At 44.1% G+C, this 19,330-nt stretch overlaps 1 protein-coding gene across 1 annotated transcript in view; it reads left to right on the plus strand.

Moving 5' to 3' along the window:
* Nucleotides 1-19,330, plus strand: part of LOC121582378 (leucine-rich repeat-containing protein 75B-like) — a 55,209-nt gene that overhangs the window by 22,558 nt on the left and 13,321 nt on the right. The window contains exons 2-3 of the mRNA XM_041898121.2: nucleotides 6,873-7,001; nucleotides 17,648-17,760. Coding sequence (XP_041754055.1) covers nucleotides 6,873-7,001; nucleotides 17,648-17,760 — 242 coding nt within the window. The remainder of the gene's footprint in view (nucleotides 1-6,872; nucleotides 7,002-17,647; nucleotides 17,761-19,330) is intronic.

Here is a 19,330-nt window from a genome sequence, read left to right on the forward strand (position 1 = left end):
CTCACAGACCTGTTAGTTTTTGTTTAAGAAGCCCTCCTGTTCTCCACTCATTACCTGTATTAACTGACCTGTTTGAATTCATTACCTGTATAAAAGACACCTGTCCACACACTCAATCAAACAGACTCCAACCTCTCCACAATGGCCAAGACCAGAGAGCTGTGTAAGGACATCAGGGATAAAATTGTAGACCTGCACAAGGCTGGGATGGGCTACAGGACAATAGGCAAGCAGCTTGGCGCAATTATTAGAAAATGGAAGAAGATGACGGTCAATCAACCTCGGTCTGGGGCTCCATGCAAGTTCTCACCTCGTGGGGCATCAATGATCATGAGGAAGGTGAGGGATCAGCCCAGAACTACACGGCAGGACCTGGTCAATGACCTGAAGAGAGCTGGGACCACAGTCTCAAAGAATACCATTAGTAACACACTACGCCGTCATGGATTAAAATCCTGCAGCGCACGCAAGGTCCCTCTGCTCAAGCCAGCGCATGTCCAGTCCCATCTGAAGTTTGCCAATGACTATCTGGATGATCCAGAGGAGGAATGGGAAAAGGTCATGTGGTCTGATGAGACAAAAATAGAGCTTTTTGGTCTAAACTCCACGCCGTGTTTGGAGGAAGAAGAAGGATGAGTACAACCCCAAGAACACCATCCCAACCATGAAGCATGGAGGTGGAAACATCATTCCTTGGGGATGCTTTTCTGCAAAGGGGACAGGACGACTGCACCGTATTGAGGGGAGGATGGATGGGGCCATGTATCGCGAGATCTTGGCCAACAACCTCCTTCCCTCAGTAAGAGCATTGAAGATGGGTTGTGGCTGGGTCTTCCAGCATGACAACGACCCGAAACACACAGCCAGGGCAACTAAGGAGTGGCTCCGTAAGAAGCATCTCAAGGTCCTGGAGTGGCCTAGCCAGTCTCCAGACCTGAACCCAATAGAAAATCTTTGGAGGGAGCTGAAAGTCCGTTTTTCCTAGCGACAGCCCCAAAACCTGAAGGATCTGGAGAAGGTCTGTATGGAGGAGTGGGCCAAAATCCCTGCTGCAGTGTGTGCAAACCTGGTCAAGACCTACAGGAAACGTATTATCTCTGTAATTGCAAACAAAGGTTTCTGTACCAAATATTAAGTTCTGCTTTTCTGATGTCATGCAAGAAAATGCAAATTATTACTTAAAAATCATACAATGTGATGTTTTGGATTTTTGTCTCTCACAGTTGAAGTGTACCTATGATAAAAATTACAGACCTCTACATGCTTTGTAATTAGGAAAACCTGCAAAATCGGCAGTGTATCAAATACTTGTTCTCCCCACTGTACCTACTAGTTCTAATGTATCCATGACATTCACGATTTCCTTAAGAGCATGAGGGTGATAGTTTGTAGTGTGATTTCCTTTACGGTCCATTGAGCTATTTAAAACGGTATTATAATCTCCCTCCATAATAATAGAGTCTTGACTTGCTTGCAGGGTTGAGAATGTATTATATATATTGTCAAAGAAATGTTGATCATCATTATTTGGTCCGTAAAGGTTAATGAGCCATATCTGTTTATGGTCCAATAACATATTTAAAATAATCCATCTACCTTGTGTATCTGTTTGGACAATTTGCACATTCGGATCGAAATTACTGTTAATTAATATCATCACCCCTTTTGAGTTACTTTGCCCATGGGAGAAGTATATTTGCCCCCCCATTCCCTTTTCCACGTAACTTCATCTAGAATTTTTGAATGAGTTTCCTGTAAACAATAGATATTATATTCCTACTTTTGGAGCCATGTAAATATTGTTCTTCTTTTGTTATTATCTGCTAAGCCATTACAATTATAACTGGCTATACTTATTTCACCATATACCACTATGGTTTCAAATCTATTTGTCATTATATATGTTTGTAAATTTACCAATAAAAAATACCATAGTGATATCTATTTCTTACTACTTTAACATGAGAGTTTAAAAATGCTCCTAACCACAATTTAACAGGGCACACTAGACTAGAGCTTCCAAAGTGATTGTGCAGCAGGCTGAACATTTGACATCTCTATATCTATTCTGTACATTTTACATTTACGTCATTTAGCAGACGCTCTTATCCAGAGCGACTTACAAATTGGTGCATTCAACTTATGATAGCCAGTGGGACAAGCACTTTTTTATGTGGGGGTGGGGGAGGGTGGGGGGGGGGGGTAGAAGGATTACTTTTATACTATTCCAGGTATTCCTTAAAGAGGTAGGGTTTCAAGTGTCTCCGGAAGGTGGTCAGTGACTCCGCTGTCCTGGCATCGTGGGGGAGCTTGTTCCACCATTGGGGTGCCAGAGCAGCGAATAGCTTTGACATAGATAGACAGTCTCTTCCCACCTGCTGTGTCGACCCATTACACTTTTGATCCGATAATATACCATTTTAATGAACACATCAATGCAACTTGATAAAAAAAACACCCACTAGATAAAAACACTGTAAAATAGGCTGCACTGCTGCTTCTCGATTTCATAAGGGTTGAATGGATGGTACATTCTTGGAAGAGATGTGAGATATCAACAGGAATGATGGTGACCAGAGTTGGCGTTCCGTTGCATACATACATTATCCAGCCACTTGGAAAGATTTCCAAACACAGATCAGTCAGTCTTCCAATAGCTTGCAGTTTAGGAAGCGCACAGAGCATTACCATTGGTCCGGTAAGGTGGGAATGAAGCCTATATCAACTCACACTGTTCCACTGAGCCACTTTAACAACACGGTAGTTCTTGTAGCTCTGCTGTTTTTCCTCAATGAGTGGAAAAGCTGCTTTTTCTTTCAGGGAAGACTGGATTTGGAGTTAACGCTTTGAGTCCCATGCCTGCGTGTTTTAGTGATTCTAACCCCTTTTAAACATTTTGTGTTTGAGCTACAGACTGCTGCTTTTTTGCATTGGATTTGTCTATTTCTATTGCTTCCGTGGATACCAACCATTAGCGTGTGCGATTAACAGGGAAGTAGAGCGTTGTTTGTGAGACAAGGCAGGATATCGAATACGGTTCTTCTCACAAAAACGTCTGTAAAGTCTGAACGGTTTGAGCTACAAATTATTATGACCCCACCATGAAAACCTGAGATTCTCACAAAACACGCACATGTCTGTTTTGCTCTATGACGCTCACAAGCCACACAAGAGTCATTCGAAGGTAAGGGTTATTTTACATAGAAGATCATTGGACATCCCAGGACATAGTGTCTATCATACTGTCGTGCTTTATGTAGATGTTATTTATCTCTCTGCTATTGCTCCTATGGAATGCTAGCCTAGCCGTAGCAAGTTAGTTAGGTGGCTAGCGGGGTCCCGTTAGAGAAGGTAGGGAGAAATACTCACTCAGGACAGGAGGCGTAGAGTGACACAACAATAGATATAAGGTTCTCGATTAATGTCGGTTTACTGACAGATGCGGTGGTACAGAACAGTGGTGGTGCTCTTGCTCTAGTATCACGGGTTATCACAGATTGACCATGATCAGAGCTAATGCGAGCACACACCATATTGTTTCATCAACCAGATTAAGGGAGGCCTAAATCACACCCGGAAGGGGAGTAATCAAACACACAACATACAGTCCCACTGAAACAAAATACTGTAATAAGTTCACATAGTTGCTATCACAAACTCCAAACTCCACACAGTTGTCACTGACTAGTTGGATATTCATTTCCAACTTATCCAACAAATTCTATACTTAAAGCATTCTTATACATTTATTTTCTATCAGGTTTTTGCTTGGCAGACCTTATTTTTTGATTGACATTTGTCAATGCAACTGTTAATGTCAAATTGGTTTGTGTTCTACCCTGGTTGTCCTGAAAATAAAATGTTAAAACACTTAAATGTGAGGATAAATATGAGGGCAGAGCAAGCAGATAAATAAAAGTAATGAATTTCAGGTTTTTACTTAGGGATTGCCTGGGTCTGATAAGGTTTTAATCTACTTGAGATGGTGGATGATATTGGAGCATGCCTGATGCCTCCTTCAGAGCACAGCGCAGCACACAGGAAGTCATTACACAGAGGAGATACACAGAGGAATCAATGAGACCGGACTCTTATCTCCATCTCCAATCTCTCGTCTGGGCTATTAATGTTAATTACTTTGGAGTCTTCTCTATGTTTGTCAGTAAACAAGGAATCAGCAAGCAGGCATTAAAATTAAAAGCATTAACACAGAATATGTTTAGTGATGCGGGAAGCAAATACTAAAGTGCCCCTGAGTTTATAATAGACTAGATAAAATTACCTTTGGAATGAGACTTAATTGTGCATCATTTTTCTACCTCAGTTGTGTTTGAGAGGATTAGTGAGTCACCGTTGTTTGAAACGTAATGTGAGGTGCCACTTCTCCTGATAGTTGGATGTTAAGGAATAGGCTACCTACCAATCATGTACTATACATATGTATATTACATGTCTATATTATACATCTCTCATATGGAGGCCAAATTGGACTGTTGAGGAGAATACGCCTCTTGCCCTCTTCTATGTTGCACCACAATCAGTTACATTTAATTCCTTGCTCTAATGATATGTCAGTGCTTGTCTTGTTTATTTGGTAGCCTTCTGCCATGAATCCATAACTAAAGACTTGTATGTATGGTGTATGAACATTCACTCATTCAGAACATAGAAAGTGTCACAGTGTTTTATGTTGTTATTCCATTTTATTCATCGTTTTTCAAAGGCAAGTGTTAGATGTGAGCAATTTTAGAGGATTATTATGTCTAATAATCCCACTTGTCAAATTGTCAAAGCAAACTCAAAGTAGGCAACAGACTCCAGGACGGTTGTGGGGCTCTATGCAATACGTTTTAATAGGTTCCTAATGAGCTGTGGATGTGGGATGGGTGTTCTCAAATTCCAAACTTTCAGCACTCAATTCTCAGTTGAAAAGACAGATATGCAGGCAGCCTACGGAGCAGGCTTTGTGGATTGATCTGAAGACAACTTTCATGCAGAGACGGCGACGCAGACACACTGTCAGTGACAAAATGAAACAGCCTTCACACAGAGATGGTGGAATATGAGAGACGCAGTGGCACGTCAATTATTCTGTCAGATTAACCCATGCAATGTTGAGACGCCACACCAATGTAGACATCGCACAATGCTGTTTTGTTGTTTACTGTGAATCCAGAGAAAAAACATACCTACTGTAATAGATTTAGAACCGTGGCATTTCTTCCAATATTATACAAAATTGGTCATAGTTGACCTATTTGGTGATTTAACACATTTTCAACATACTAATCAGAAAATGATCTACAATATAGGCCTATCTCTATGCTGTTGTTGTTTGAGACTTGTTTACTGTATTCTGTTGGGGTATGTTTCCCTGACATAAAGGGAGCTCTGGAGAAGGGCCCGGAGTCAGGGAAGCCCAGAGAGCTGAAGTTTAATAAATCAGCCAGAAAGCTGGAGGAGGAGGAGAAAGGGCTGATGGGAGTTTGCCTCAGAGCTTTCACTGTAGCCATCAGTGTTCGACCTGTCAGACTGTAGGGTCTGCTTAATATAGCAGGAGTCCTCATAGCAGTCCTCAGCCTCTTCCTATACAGCCTCTTTACAGCAGCTTACATGTATATCCCTAAGCCCTCACCTGCTACTATCTTCACATTGCATGTCCAGCAAGTAAACAGTCCAGCAAGTAAACAGACTTACAGCAGCGGAGAAAATCATATTTTGTATCATTTTCCTTGAAATTATATAGCCCCCATATTTGACGCAGAACACATTTGTAAACCAAGTTATAAACAAGAGGAGGATAAATGTTTTCCTGAATTTAGTTTTTGTCCTCCTCTGCTCTTATCCGCCATAACCTTTCATTGTGGTGGATGTTTTGTTTTTGAGCCTCTCCTTCACATATTGCCTGCGGTTTCAGCTCATTTGTTTCAGGACTTGCTGTGTCTGTTTGGTTGATGTCATCCTCCTTGGTAGAGCAGGTGGGTGAGGGCTGCGTCGAAGACCCTTTGATGTGTCTCAAAGCGTTACATCTCAAACTCGGGCTCACGATGACATCCCTCACCAGCAGCAGCCCTCAGAGCATTACCTGAAGTTGCAGATTCCTTTGCCTCAATATATTTACACTGTCACTGCAAATAGCAGCCACCCTGCAGATGATACTAGTAAGAACAACCTCTGGGGATGTTTTCTCATTCCTCATTTTTATTAAACCCGTCTGCACATCACACCCGCCTGCCATTTGAATTCCAGAGAAGACGGTGAGTAACTGGAGTTCTGTAGACTTGAACCGTTTCTCTCTAAGTGCCTGTGTGGTGTTTCTAGAGGTTGTTCTTGGATAACTGGAGTGTGTTCAGTGTGGTGTGTGTAAAGACCCAGGGCTTTTATGGATGGAACTTTCCTAAGGCATATTGCTGTTATTTTGCAGGGAGTCTTCTCAATTTCACTGTCCGTAGAATGCATGTAATGCAGTAGAAAGTCATTTTACCGTTAGGGGTGAATGACGGTACAGCACATCACTTTAGTTGTTATGTGTCTGTTGAAATTTCATTTTGGGAGAAACTGTCCTGCTTTAACCCCCTATACCCCTCATGCCACATCCCAGCCCTCCCCGTGCCTTGTCCCATGTGACACTCATATTATAAAATCCTCTCAGCTTGATAAGTGAACATCATGAGGCAAGTGGATGATGAAATTATTATATAAATACATTGACAAGCTGTTACCATTAAGCAGTCCACATCATGTCAGTTGAATGCCTAATAATGCATGACTTTCACTTTTAAAATATTGAAATTCACATCCTGTTGGACCTTGGAATAATTGAAAAGAAACACCAATGATTGATTATTTTCTCCTCCGCTGTGTTCCCACAGGACTTGGGACTCCAGGGAACATCCCTTAATGATATCCTCTATAAGAATGCAGCCTTTCTCAACCTGGTGGATCCAATCTCCCATGAGCTCCTGCTCAGCCTGGCCAAAGACATGCAGTGTCCAAAGACGGTAAGCCAATCGTACTGTCTGGCTGTTGATCTCTCTGTTTGTCTGTCTGTCTATTTGTCTCAACCTCCTCAGCCGTGCTGTTGTCAGGGAACATCAAATGAGATCAGGCACAGAAAATAGAAAGTTTAGGAATCCATAGCTGCAAGGGTCAATTCAAGAGCAAATACATGACGTTCAGTCTCTTAGAAATATGAGTGCTAGGCCACTTGGTTTGGTTCCAGCATTCCAACTGCTGCCAGCATCCATACAATCGTTATGATTAGGCTCTAAACGATGCCTGTGTGTTGTATGTGTTCACTCTTGGGGTGCCGGAGACATTGACACCTATTTATAACTAGTGATCAGAAGTAGGTCAGTCACAGTGTGGTGTCATTTCTACAACATACACAACTTACAACACAGTGTGGTGTCATTTCTACAACGTACACAACTTACAACACAGTGTGGTGTCATTTCTACAACGTACACAACTTACAACACAGTGTGTTGTCATTTCTACAACGTACACAACTTACAACACAGTGTGGTGTCATTTCTACAACATACACAACTTACAACACAGTGTGTTGTCATTTCTACAACGTACACAACTTACAACACAGTATCTCTGTTTCTCGTTACTTTTCATTCAGTATTCACTTGCATGAAAATAGGTAATAGTGGACAACTGATCTAAAATAATGAATTTACTGCCAAGAAAAAATGAAGCAGACAATAGCTCATATAGAGTAAAAAAGTGTTTGCTCCTTCCTAAAAGCCTTATACCGTATATTATATATCTCAGCCTTATACCGTATATTATATATCTCAGCCTTATACCGTATATTATATATCTCAGCCTTATAGCAGTGCTTCTCAGCCTTATACCAGTGCTTCTCAGCCTTATACCAGTGCTTCTCAGCCCTTTGTTTTCTAAATGAATTTTCTGGGAGCTTGAATCTCTCAGATTGATGTGGTTGACCTTTCCCTTGCTTTAAAGATGCACCAGACATCTTTTGATAAGCTCTTTTCCCAATAAATAGCTTCCCAGAAGGGGTACACTTTCCTGTAATAACAAAGGCAGACAGCTGTGCCCAGCTAACAGGCTCATCTTGTATAAACCGGCGCCCAGAGAGATCTAACTACACATTATGTGAAATACAGTAGTTAGAAAAGTTGAACTATGAAGCACTTCTTCTCTTTAACAGATGATGAAAAACACCTTTGAAAAAAGGCTACTTTGAAATAAGATCTTCCAATAAGAGCAGCATACCCAGGGTGGTGTGTATTGGAGGTTTTTTAAAAGTTTTGGGGTGAGTGGGTCGTGAGGTGGCAGGGGTGTTCTCTACTGTGACCGCCTGGCTTCCCACTGGGAACAAATTGGTTGAATCAACATTGTTTCAACGTAATTTGTCAACGTATTATGACATGGAATCAATGAGGAAAATGCATTAGATTTGAAAAAAAGTAATCAATGTAAACTGTTGTTTTGAGTGTGAAATTTCAACCACAGGATTATGTCATCATGGTAACCAAATTTCAGCATAGACAACCTTGTATAAAATATGTTGAATGTGTACCTTTAAAACAATGTCAGATCTTCAACATTAAATCCACTATCAGAAGGAAAACAAACTATAAGCTCAGCAGCACCTCCTACTGTAGAATTGATATATCTACAGCTACAGGCACTCCCGAGTGGCGCAGTGGTCTAGCTGTGCCACTAGAGATCCTGGTTCGAATCCAGGCTCTGTCGTAGCCGGCCGTGACCGGGAGACCCATGGGGCGGCGCAAAATTGGCCCAGCGTCGTCCAGGGTAGGGGAGGGAATGGCCGGCAGGGATGTAGCTCAGTTGGTAGAGCATGGCGTTTGCAACGCCAGGGTTGTGGGTTCGATTCCCATGGGGGGCCAGTATGATTTTTTTTTTTTATGACATTTTTTCACATATGACATTTGGTACCCTGGTTTGGTTTCCTGGAGCGTTTGTGAGAATTTTACAGTATACGTTTTGCTTTCACAAGACCTGAAAATAACAATTTCAGGGTGCGATTAGCAAGACGTAAATTCTACATGAAGTTAGCGAGCTAGCTTGTTCACAACGTGCAAAAAAGTTCCACGCAACACGCGCTGCCGTGTCACAGTACCTGGTACTTTGGTCCTGGATCTTGGACCCGCTATTCACGCAGGTCCAGGATTTGTTTGGGTTTCACACATGCTTTATAGCGTGGATCAGGGTACCAAACGCTCCAGGAAACGGATCATAAGGGGATATGTGAAAGCGCCCTTTATCACTCATATAACATCAATGATGCTATTTAGGCCAATATAGCATTTGCAAAGTCATCAACAGCTATTGTTTCAATTCAACCCAGAATTCAACTAAAAATCAACAATACAATAGGCCTAGGCTAGGGTTTCAACCCCTGATTTCAAATGTTATGATATTCAGTGATATTGAATTGTGTTTGGTTGTCAACGCAATCAAATATCAACAGTTGAAGGAGATATCTTCTGCTTGTGTCACGTAACTGATGTGGATGCAGTGGTGGAGTCAAGCGCAGGACAAGGAGGCTAAGTCCAAAATGACTTTACTGATAATGCACAAAGACAAAACAAACGGCCTCAAAAACAAAGGAGGCGAACGATTACGCACACACGCGTAAAACACTAAACATCAATCGAGACACCAATCGGACAGGCGTACAATTACACACAACTGCAAACAAACCAAAAGGGAAACTTATAGGTGACATAATCAATACTCAATATACGAAACAGGTGCACACACAAGACCAGACCAAACAAACATCGAGAACATCCAGCGGTAGTAGCTAGTACTCCGGTGACGACGAACGCAGAAGCCTGCCCGAGCAAGGAGGAGGAGCAGTCTCGGCAGAATCCGTGACAGTAACCCCCCCCCCTTGACGCGCGGCTCCAGCCGTGCGCCGACCCCGGCCTCGGGGACGACCAGGAGGACGCGGAGCAGGGCGCGTGGGATGACTACGGTGGAACTCAGTCAGGAGGGATGGATCTAAAATGTCCCTCCTAGGCACCCAGCACCGTTCCTCCGGGCCGTACCCCTCCCACTCCACGAGATATTGTAGACCCCCCATCCGACATCTCGAATCGACCGGACTGAGTACGCCGGAGCCCCCTCGATGTCCAGAGGGGTGGAGGAGTCTCTCTTATCTCACTGTCCTGGAGTGGACCAGCTACCACCGGCCTGAGGAGAGACACATGGAACGAGGGGTTAATGTGGTAATCAATAGGCAGTTGTAACTTGTAACAAACCTCGTTCAATCTCCTCAGGACTTTAAATGGCCCCATAAACCGCCGACCCAGCTTCCGGCAGGGCAGGCGAAGAGGCAGGTTTCGAGTCGAGAGCCAGACTCGATCTCCAGGTGCGTACACCGGACCCTCACTGCGGTGGAGATCGGCGCTCGCCTTCTGTCTACGGATGGCCCGCTGCAGATGGACGTGTGCAGCGTTCCACGTCTCCTCCGAGCGCCGAAACCACTCATCCACCGCAGGAGCCTCGATCTGGCTCTGATGCCATGGTGCCAGAACCGGCTGATACCCTAACACACACTGGAAAGGGGTTAGGTTAGTAGAGGAGTGGCGAAGAGAGTTCTGGGCCATCTCTGCCCAGGGGATATACCCCGACCACTCCTCCTGCCGGCCCTGGCAATAGGATCTCGGAAACCTACCCACATCCTGGTTCACGCTTTCCACCTGCCCATTACTCTCCGGGTGGTAACCCGAGGTAAGGCTCACCAAGACCCCCAAGCGTTCCATGAACGCCCTCCAGACTCTAGAGGTGAACTGGGGACCCCGATCAGACACTATATCCTCGGGCACCCCGTAGTGCCGGAAGACGTGGGTAAACAAAGCCTCAGCGGTCTGTAGGGCAGTGGGGAGACCCGGCATTGGGATGAGACGACAGGCCTTAGAGAACCGATCCACAACGACCAGAATAGTGGTATTCCCCTGAGAGGGGGGAAGGTCCGTGACAAAGTCCACCGAGAGGTGGGACCACGGCCGTTGTGGAACGGGCAGGGGTTGTAACTTCCCCCTGGGCAGGTGTCTAGGCGCCTTACACTGAGCGCACACCGAGCAGGAGGAGACATAAACCCTCACATCCTTAGCTAAAGTTGGCCACCAGTACTTAGCGCTAAGGCAGTGCACTGTCCGGCCGATACCTGGATGTCCAGAGGAGGGTGACGTATGAGCCCAATAAATGAGACGATCACGGACCTCGAGCGGCACGTACGTCCGACCCACTGGATACTCTGGGGGAGTAGGGTCGGTACGTAACGCCCGCTCGATTTCCGTATCGACCTCCCACACCACCGGTGCCACCAGACAAGACTCCGGCAGTATGGGAGTGGGCTCAATGGACCTCTCCTCTGTGTCATACCGCCGGGACAGGGCGTCTGCCTTACCGTTCTGGGACCCTGGGATGTACGTTATCTTAAACACGAACCGGGTCAGAAACATGTTCCACCTAGCCTGACAAGGGTTCAATCTCCTAGCTGCCCGGATGTACTCCAGGTTACGGTGGTCAGTCAGAATGAGAAAAGGGTGTTGAGCCCCCTCAAGCCAATGCCTCCACACCTTTAGGGCTTGAACTACGGCTAACAGCTCCCTGTCCCCTACGTCATAATTCCGCTCCGCCGGGCTGAGCTTCTTAGAATAGAAAGCACAGGGGCGGAGTTTAGGTGGCGTGCCTGACCGTTGCGACAGCACTGCCCCAATACCGGCCTCTGACGCGTCCACCTCTACCTGGAACGGTAAAGCGGGGTCCGGGTGCGCCAGCACCGGAGCCGAAGTGAACAGGTCCTTCAGTTTACCAAACGCCCTGTCCGCCTCAGCTGACCACTGCAAACGCACCGGACCCCCCTTCAGCAGGGAAGTAATGGGAGCTGCCACCTGTCCAAAACCCCGGATAAACCTCCGGTAGTAATTGGCAAAACCCAAAAACTGCTGCACCTCTTTAACAGTGGTTGGGGTTTGCCAATTACGCACGGCTGACACACGGTCAACCTCCATCTTCACCCCTGACGCGGACAACCGATGACCCAAGAAGGAGATGGACTCCTGGAAAAACAGACATTTCTCTGCCTTGACATACAAGTCATGCTCCAACAGCCTACCCAACACTCGGCGCACCAGTGCTACATGCTCGGCCCGTGTAGCAGAGTACACTAGGATGTCGTCAATGTACACTACTACACCCTGCCCATGCATGTCCCGGAAGATCTCGTCCACAAAGGATTGGAAGACCGAAGGAGCATTCATTAACCTGTATGGCATGACGAGATACTCATAATGACCCGAGGTGGTACTAAATGCTGTCTTCCATTCATCTCCCTCCCTAATGCGCACCAAGTTGTAGGCGCTCCTGAGATCCAGTTTTGTGAAGAAACGCGCTCCGCATAATGATTCAGTCATACTCGCAATCAGAGGAAGAGGAGAACTGTATTTAACAGTGATCTGATTGAGACTACGGTAATCAATACACGGTCGCATGTTGAAATGAACATCTCAACCAAATATTACCCAATTATCCATGTTGAAATGACGTGGTGTGCCTAGTGGGTGGGGACTTGGCAGGGTTTGTGAAATGTGACAGGGATTTAGTGAGTTGGTCTGCTGTGCCTCAGGGCCTCAGCTGCAGGTCCAGTCACGGTTCTTCCTCCTGTACCTCTTTGCTTCAAGGGACTGACAATCGAATGCCAACAACAACTCATCAAAACGTTTCACTGCTTCAAAATGCATCACAACACATTACTATTATTGTGCATTCAACCATAGAACTGTATATCTAACTCAAGAGCCCTGTGGTCGTTTGTCTATGAATATTCTGAATCGTGTTTGAATTTGAGTGGAAAACATGTTTTGAACAATGTTGAACAGATTCCATGTTGACAATGCCCCAATCTACATCAAAGAGAAAAACATGTTATTTCCAGATTATATTCAATACCTTTTCTAAGAATACTTCCATTCAGTGGACCCTTTTCCCACCAAGACTTAACATAACATAGACTGTAATGGTGTTCTCACTGTTATTTCATTGCCTGAAACGAAACGCTGGAAGGTTTGAAGTGTATGAGGTATGTTTGTGCCACACAAAGTGGGAGGAGTGGGAATGGTTAATCGCCTGAGGTAAATTGCCCCTGTCTTTTTTCTCTTTTGCTGCATTGCCTCTTTCTTGTTGTTGTGTTGTACCATTAATTAGATTTACCCTGCTCTGCTCAACCCAATCCGTTTAAAGTCTTTGACAGAGGAAGGGAGAGAGAGCGCAAGTGAGAGAGTGGGGGGTTGGGGGGGTTGGGGGGGAGCAAGGGAGCAAGAGCTGGAGCAAGACCAAGGAGGAGGAGAGAGGGAGACTGACAGAGATGCTACAGCTTATATTTGGATGTATAAAATGCTCAAGGCAACCATGTTGGATGGACAAAGAAGAAGAGCCTTGAGATAATTTGGTGAAAGCAGTCAAACGGTTGGATTGTTTGTAGAGTGATACAGTGGGGGAAAAAAGTATTTAGTCAGCCACCAATTGTGCAAGTTCTCCCACTTAAAAAGATGAGAGAGGCCTGTAATTTTCATCATAGGTACACGTCAACTATGACAGACAAATTGAGGGGAAAAAATCCAGAAAATCACATTGTAGGATTTTTTATGAATTTATTTGCAAATTATGGTGGAAAATAAGTATTTGGTCACCTACAAACAAGCAAGATTTCTGGCTCTCACAGACCTGTAACTTCTTCTTTAAGAGGCTCCTCTGTCCTCCACTCGTTACCTGTATTAATGGCACCTGTTTGAACTTGTTATCAGTATAAAAGACACCTGTCCACAACCTCAAACAGTCACACTCCAAACTCCACAATGGCCAAGACCAAAGAGCTGTCAAAGGACACCATAAACAAAATTGTAGACCTGCACCAGGCTGGGAAGACTGAATCTGCAATAGGTAAGCAGCTTGGTTTGAAGAAATCAACTGTGGGAGCAATTATTAGGAAATGGAAGACATACAAGACCACTGATAATCTCCCTCGATCTGGGTCTCCACGCAAGATCTCACCCCGTGGGGTCAAAATGATCACAAGAACGGTGAGCAAAAATCCCAAAACCACACGGGGGGACCTAGTGAATGACCTGCAGAGAGCTGGGACCAAAGTAACAAAGCCTACCATCAGTAACACACTACGCCGCCAGGGACTCCAAATCCTGCAGTGCCAGACGTGTCCCCCTGCTTAAGCCAGTACATGTCCAGGCCCGTCTGAAGTTTGCTAGAGTGCATTTGGATGATCCAGAAGAGGATTGGGAGAATGTCATATGGTCAGATGAAACCAAAATATAACTTTTTGGTAAAATCTCAACTCGTCGTGTTTGGAGGACAAAGAATGCTGAGTTGCATCCAAAGAACACCATACCTACTGTGAAGCATGGGGGTGGAAACATCATGCTTTGGGGCTGTTTTTCTGCGAAGGGACCAGGACGACTGATCCGTGTAAAGGAAAGAATGAATGGGGCCATGTATCGTGAGATTTTGAGTGAAAACCTCCTTCCATCAGCAAGGGCATTGAAGATGAAACGTCGCTGTGTCTTTCAACATGACAATGATCCCAAACACACCGCCCGGGCAACGAAGGAGTGGCTTCGTAAGAAGCATTTCAAGGTCCTGGAGTGGCCTAGCCAGTCTCCAGATCTCAACCCCATAGAAAATCTTTGGAGGGAGTTGAAAGTCCGTGTTGCCCAGCGACAGCCCCAAAACATCACTGCTCTAGAGGAGATCTGCATGGAGGAATGGGCCAAAATACCAGCAACAGTGTGTGAAAACCTTGTGAAGACTTACAGAAAACGTTTGACCTGTGTCATTGCCAACAAAGGGTATATAACAAAGTATTGAGAAACTTTTGTTATTGACCAAATACTTATTTTCCACCATAATTTGCAAATAAATTCATTAAAAATCCTACAATGTGATTTTCTGGAGAAAAAAAAATCTCATTTTGTCTGTCATAGTTGACGTGTACCTATGATGAAGATTACAGGCCTCTCTCATCTTTTTAAGTGGGAGAACTTGCACAATTGGTGGCTGACTAAATACTTTTTTCCCCCACTGTAAGTGAAGGGGATCAGACAATTATAAATAACCACCTTTTAAACCAACATTCTAGGAACAAAGGAAAAAGCCCCCTCTCCACAGCTCAGTGTGGCTAATAGGGGTTGCAAGGCCAGAAGTGATACAATGGTCCATTGAAAAATATGTGTATCCAAGATGTTCTGCCTTGGGCTTCTAAAAGTAACAATTCATTCTTTGGCGTCACAAGGTTACCTGTTGTGCTAAATGTGGTTAAGACTACCTTGAAAAGAACAACAGGTGCATTTGTTGTAAACACATTCCTAAGAGTTTTCAATCTCTTGCAAGATACTCAGCACTGCATAATATGGATATGGTCATTCGATTGGATACGATTTACTCAAGTTATTTTACACATGTACTTTATACATATACAGTGGGGAAAAAAAGTATTTAGTCAGCCACCAATTGTGCAAGTTCTCCCACTTAAAAAGATGAGAGAGGCCTGTAATTTTCATCATAGGTACACGTCAACTATGACAGACAAAATGAGAAAAAAAAATCCTGAAAATCACATTGTAGGATTTTTAATGAATTTATTTGCAAATTATGGTGGAAAATAAGTATTTGGTCAATAACAAAAGTTTCTCAATACTTTGTTATATACCCTTTATTGGCAATGGCACAGGTCAAACTTTTTCTGTAAGTCTTCACAAGGTTTTCACACACGGTTGCTGGTATTTTGGCCCATTCCTCCATGCAGATCTCCTCTAGAGCAGTGATGTTTTGGGGCTGTCGCTGGGCAACACAGACTTTCAACTCCCTCCAAAGACTTTCTATGGGGTTGAGATCTGGAGACTGGCTAGGCCACTCCAGGACCTTGAAATGCTTCTTACGAAGCCACTCCTTCGTTGCCCGGGCGGTGTGTTTGGGATCATTGTCATGCTGAAAGACCCAGCCACGTTTCATCTTCAATGCCCTTGCTGATGGACGGAGGTTTTCACTCAAAATCTCACAATACATGGCCCCATTCATTCTTTCCTTTACACGGATCAGTCGTCCTGGTCCCTTTGCAGAAAAACAGCCCCAAAGCATGATGTTTCCACCCCTATGCTTCACAGTAGGTATGGTGTTCTTTGGATGCAACTCAGCATTCTTTGTCCTCCAAACACGATCGAGTTGAGTTTTTACCAAAAAGTTCTATTTTGGTTTCATCTGACCATATGACATTCTCCCAATCCTCTTCTGGATCATCCAAATGCACTCTAGCAAACTTCAGACGGGCCTGGACATGTACTGGCTTAAGCAGGGCGCACTGCAGGATTTGAGTCCCTGGCGGCGTAGTGTGTTACTGATGGTAGGCTTTGTTACTTTGGTCCCAGCTCTCTGCAGGTCATTCACTAGGTCCCCCCGTGTGGTTCTGGGATTTTTGCTCACTGTTCTTGTGATCATTTTGACCCCACGGGGTGAGATCTTGCGTGGAGCCCCAGATCGAGGGAGATTATCAGTGGTCTTGTATGTCTTCCATTTCATAATAATTGCTCCCACTGTTGATTTCTTCAAACCAAGCTGCTTACCTATTGCAGATTCAGTTTTCCCAACCTGGTGCAGGTCTACAATTTTGTTTCTGGTGTCCTTTGACAGCTCTTTGGTCTTGGCCATAGTGGAGTTTGGAGTGTGACTGTTTGAGGTTGTGGACAGGTGTCTTTTATACTGATAACAAGTTCAAACAGGTGCCATTAATACAGGTAATGAGTGGAGGACAGAGGATCCTCTTAAAGAAGAAGTTACAGGTCTGTGAGAGCCAGAAATCTTGCTTGTTTGTAGGTGACCAAATACTTATTTTCCACCATAATTTGCAAATAAATTCATTAAAAATCCTACAATTGTGATTTTCTGGATTCTTTTTCTCATTTTGTCTGTCATAGTTGACGTGTACCTATGATGAAAATTACAGGCCTCTCTCATCTTTTTAAGTGGGAGAACTTGCACAATTGGTGGCTGACTAAATACTTTTTTTCCCCACTGTACAATGTACATCACCTGGGACATTGATCCAATTCTCAACAAAGGGGTCAAATTCAGTTATTAATGATGTCGGAAATGAAAATAAACCTGTTTTCATTACATTCATTCACTTCTGTCCCTGCCGTGTCCCCTTCTTCCAGCCAATTGTGGTTGTGAAGGAAAGAGGAAGGGTGTGATGGTTCAGCCCAACCAGGGACCAACACTTTTGACATCCAGTGTAGTTCAGCTTCTGGCCACCTGTGAAATGCTTTCAAATCAAGCAGTGTTTTGTTTTTGTTTTACTTGTTCAATTGTTTTGTATAAGTTCAATTCTTGGAATGCACAAGTTTGTTTTGATATGCATTTTTTTTAAATAACTAAAAAATTATAAAATTATAATAATTCACTTCAGAAAGTCAAATAGAGCAGTCATTTGATTATTCCTCTATATGAAAGCCAGACACTTTTTAAGCCCTTTGAAACCTTTTGAGACCTTTTTTCAGCAGTAGTCGCAAGCAAAAGAGATGAAAGTGTGTGCTTTTGTGTGTTTTTGTGTATGTGTGTATTACAGGAGAAGGACACCCTGAAGTCGTCCGACAAGATCTGCAGACAGCTGATATTCCACCTGACCCCTCACTCCAAGTGGATGAGACAGAGCGTGCCCAGGAGGAAGTCGCAGGCCTGGTGAGTCCGTCTGTATACCCGTTTGTCCATTTTTTGCTCGCACATCCACTCACCGGGACAGCTACTGCCATAACACCAACGCAAACAAATAAACAGCTAACAGCAAACTGACATCAGAGCCGTGATACATGCCTAGATACAACCTAGAGAATGGTAGCTCTCCAGAATCAGGAACAGGGTTGGAGTGAAAACCTAGAGGATGGTAGCTCTCCAGGAATCAGAGGATGGTAGCTCTGCAGAATCAGGAACAGGGTTGGAGAGCCCTGTGTTAGATAATTATACAGCATCACCAGCTGCCACCAAGTCTACTAAGTTATTGTCTTGGGGTCCTATAATATAGGCCTGTGTTGTAGCCTATTGTTTGGGGCAGGATATCATGTTCACTTGGTGCAGAATCAGTTTCTTGGGGTGTGTACTGTAGCCTCACTGCACAGCTTGACAACTGTCGTGGTGCTGTAGACTTATCTCACCCAGAAATAAACGAACGGATCAATCCTAATGAATAACAGAAAGGTTTTAATGAAAAAAAAACATCAGACAGATCCAGCTCGAGAAACGCTGTGTAAAGAATAGACAGAACTGCAAACGCTCTCCAGCTCTAATTGGCAAGCAGGTTCATTTGAGGGGAAGAAGGGAGGAAACAATCTAATGATCTTCATGTGTTTCCCTCTCCCTGAGCAATTAAACTAGTTTGTGAGATGTTTGATAGCCTCAGTCGAACCTGTCTCCTTGTTGCAACGTTTCAAAAGAAGTGTCAACAATAGCAAGGCTGGCTCTCCCACTGTGTTCATTAGCAGACTCTGCTCTGGCAGCAGGCTCCTCGCTGTAAACCATCCTTCTTCTCATAGCCTCAACCCTTTAGCAGACAGCCTCTCTTCTCACTGCCTCAACCCTAACTAACTACCCAGCCAGGCAGCCTCAGCCATACTGCGCTGGAACCCCGTCAACCAGGGTTTCCGTTAGCCGGTAATAGCTACCAGTCAAAGTACTGTAAATACATTTGACTGGTCATGCTTATTTGTGTATAGGTTCATTTGCATAATTTAGTGGAATTAAATTGGCACGTGTACAGTGTATTCGTTATGTATCTTATTTATCACATGCGTACAGCATACAGATACAGAGCCTTTGAGTGGAAAATCTCAAACAGCAAATGCATAGGCAACGGAAGGCAGGCTTCATCAGCAAGTCACACACCACTTTACAATGAACTGGAGGCAGTATGCATTTTGAAAACATATACTTAATAGTTTGAAACCTGATTGTTTTAATACATGTCTTACCTTGCTTCTAAGTAGCCTAGCCAAAATCAGACCATATCCGTGGAGGCAATTATTTAATATCAACTTTCTTTCATTGTCCAGTAGCCAAAGGCACAATATTAGTCCTATTAGCAATCCATGCTAGTTGTTGCATATAAGATCTCCCCTCTTTCTCTGTCACATGAAACTACTCGAATCTGCAGTGCCCTTTTTACAACGGGGTTTTCCTGCTAATTGCATTATAGAACAAACATTGCTGTGCGCATTGCTGCGCTTAGCTATAATGTGAAGAAATAATAGTTTATCAA

This window comes from Coregonus clupeaformis, chromosome 15, assembly GCF_020615455.1.
Source record: "Coregonus clupeaformis isolate EN_2021a chromosome 15, ASM2061545v1, whole genome shotgun sequence".
Lineage (NCBI taxonomy): Eukaryota > Metazoa > Chordata > Actinopteri > Salmoniformes > Salmonidae > Coregonus > Coregonus clupeaformis.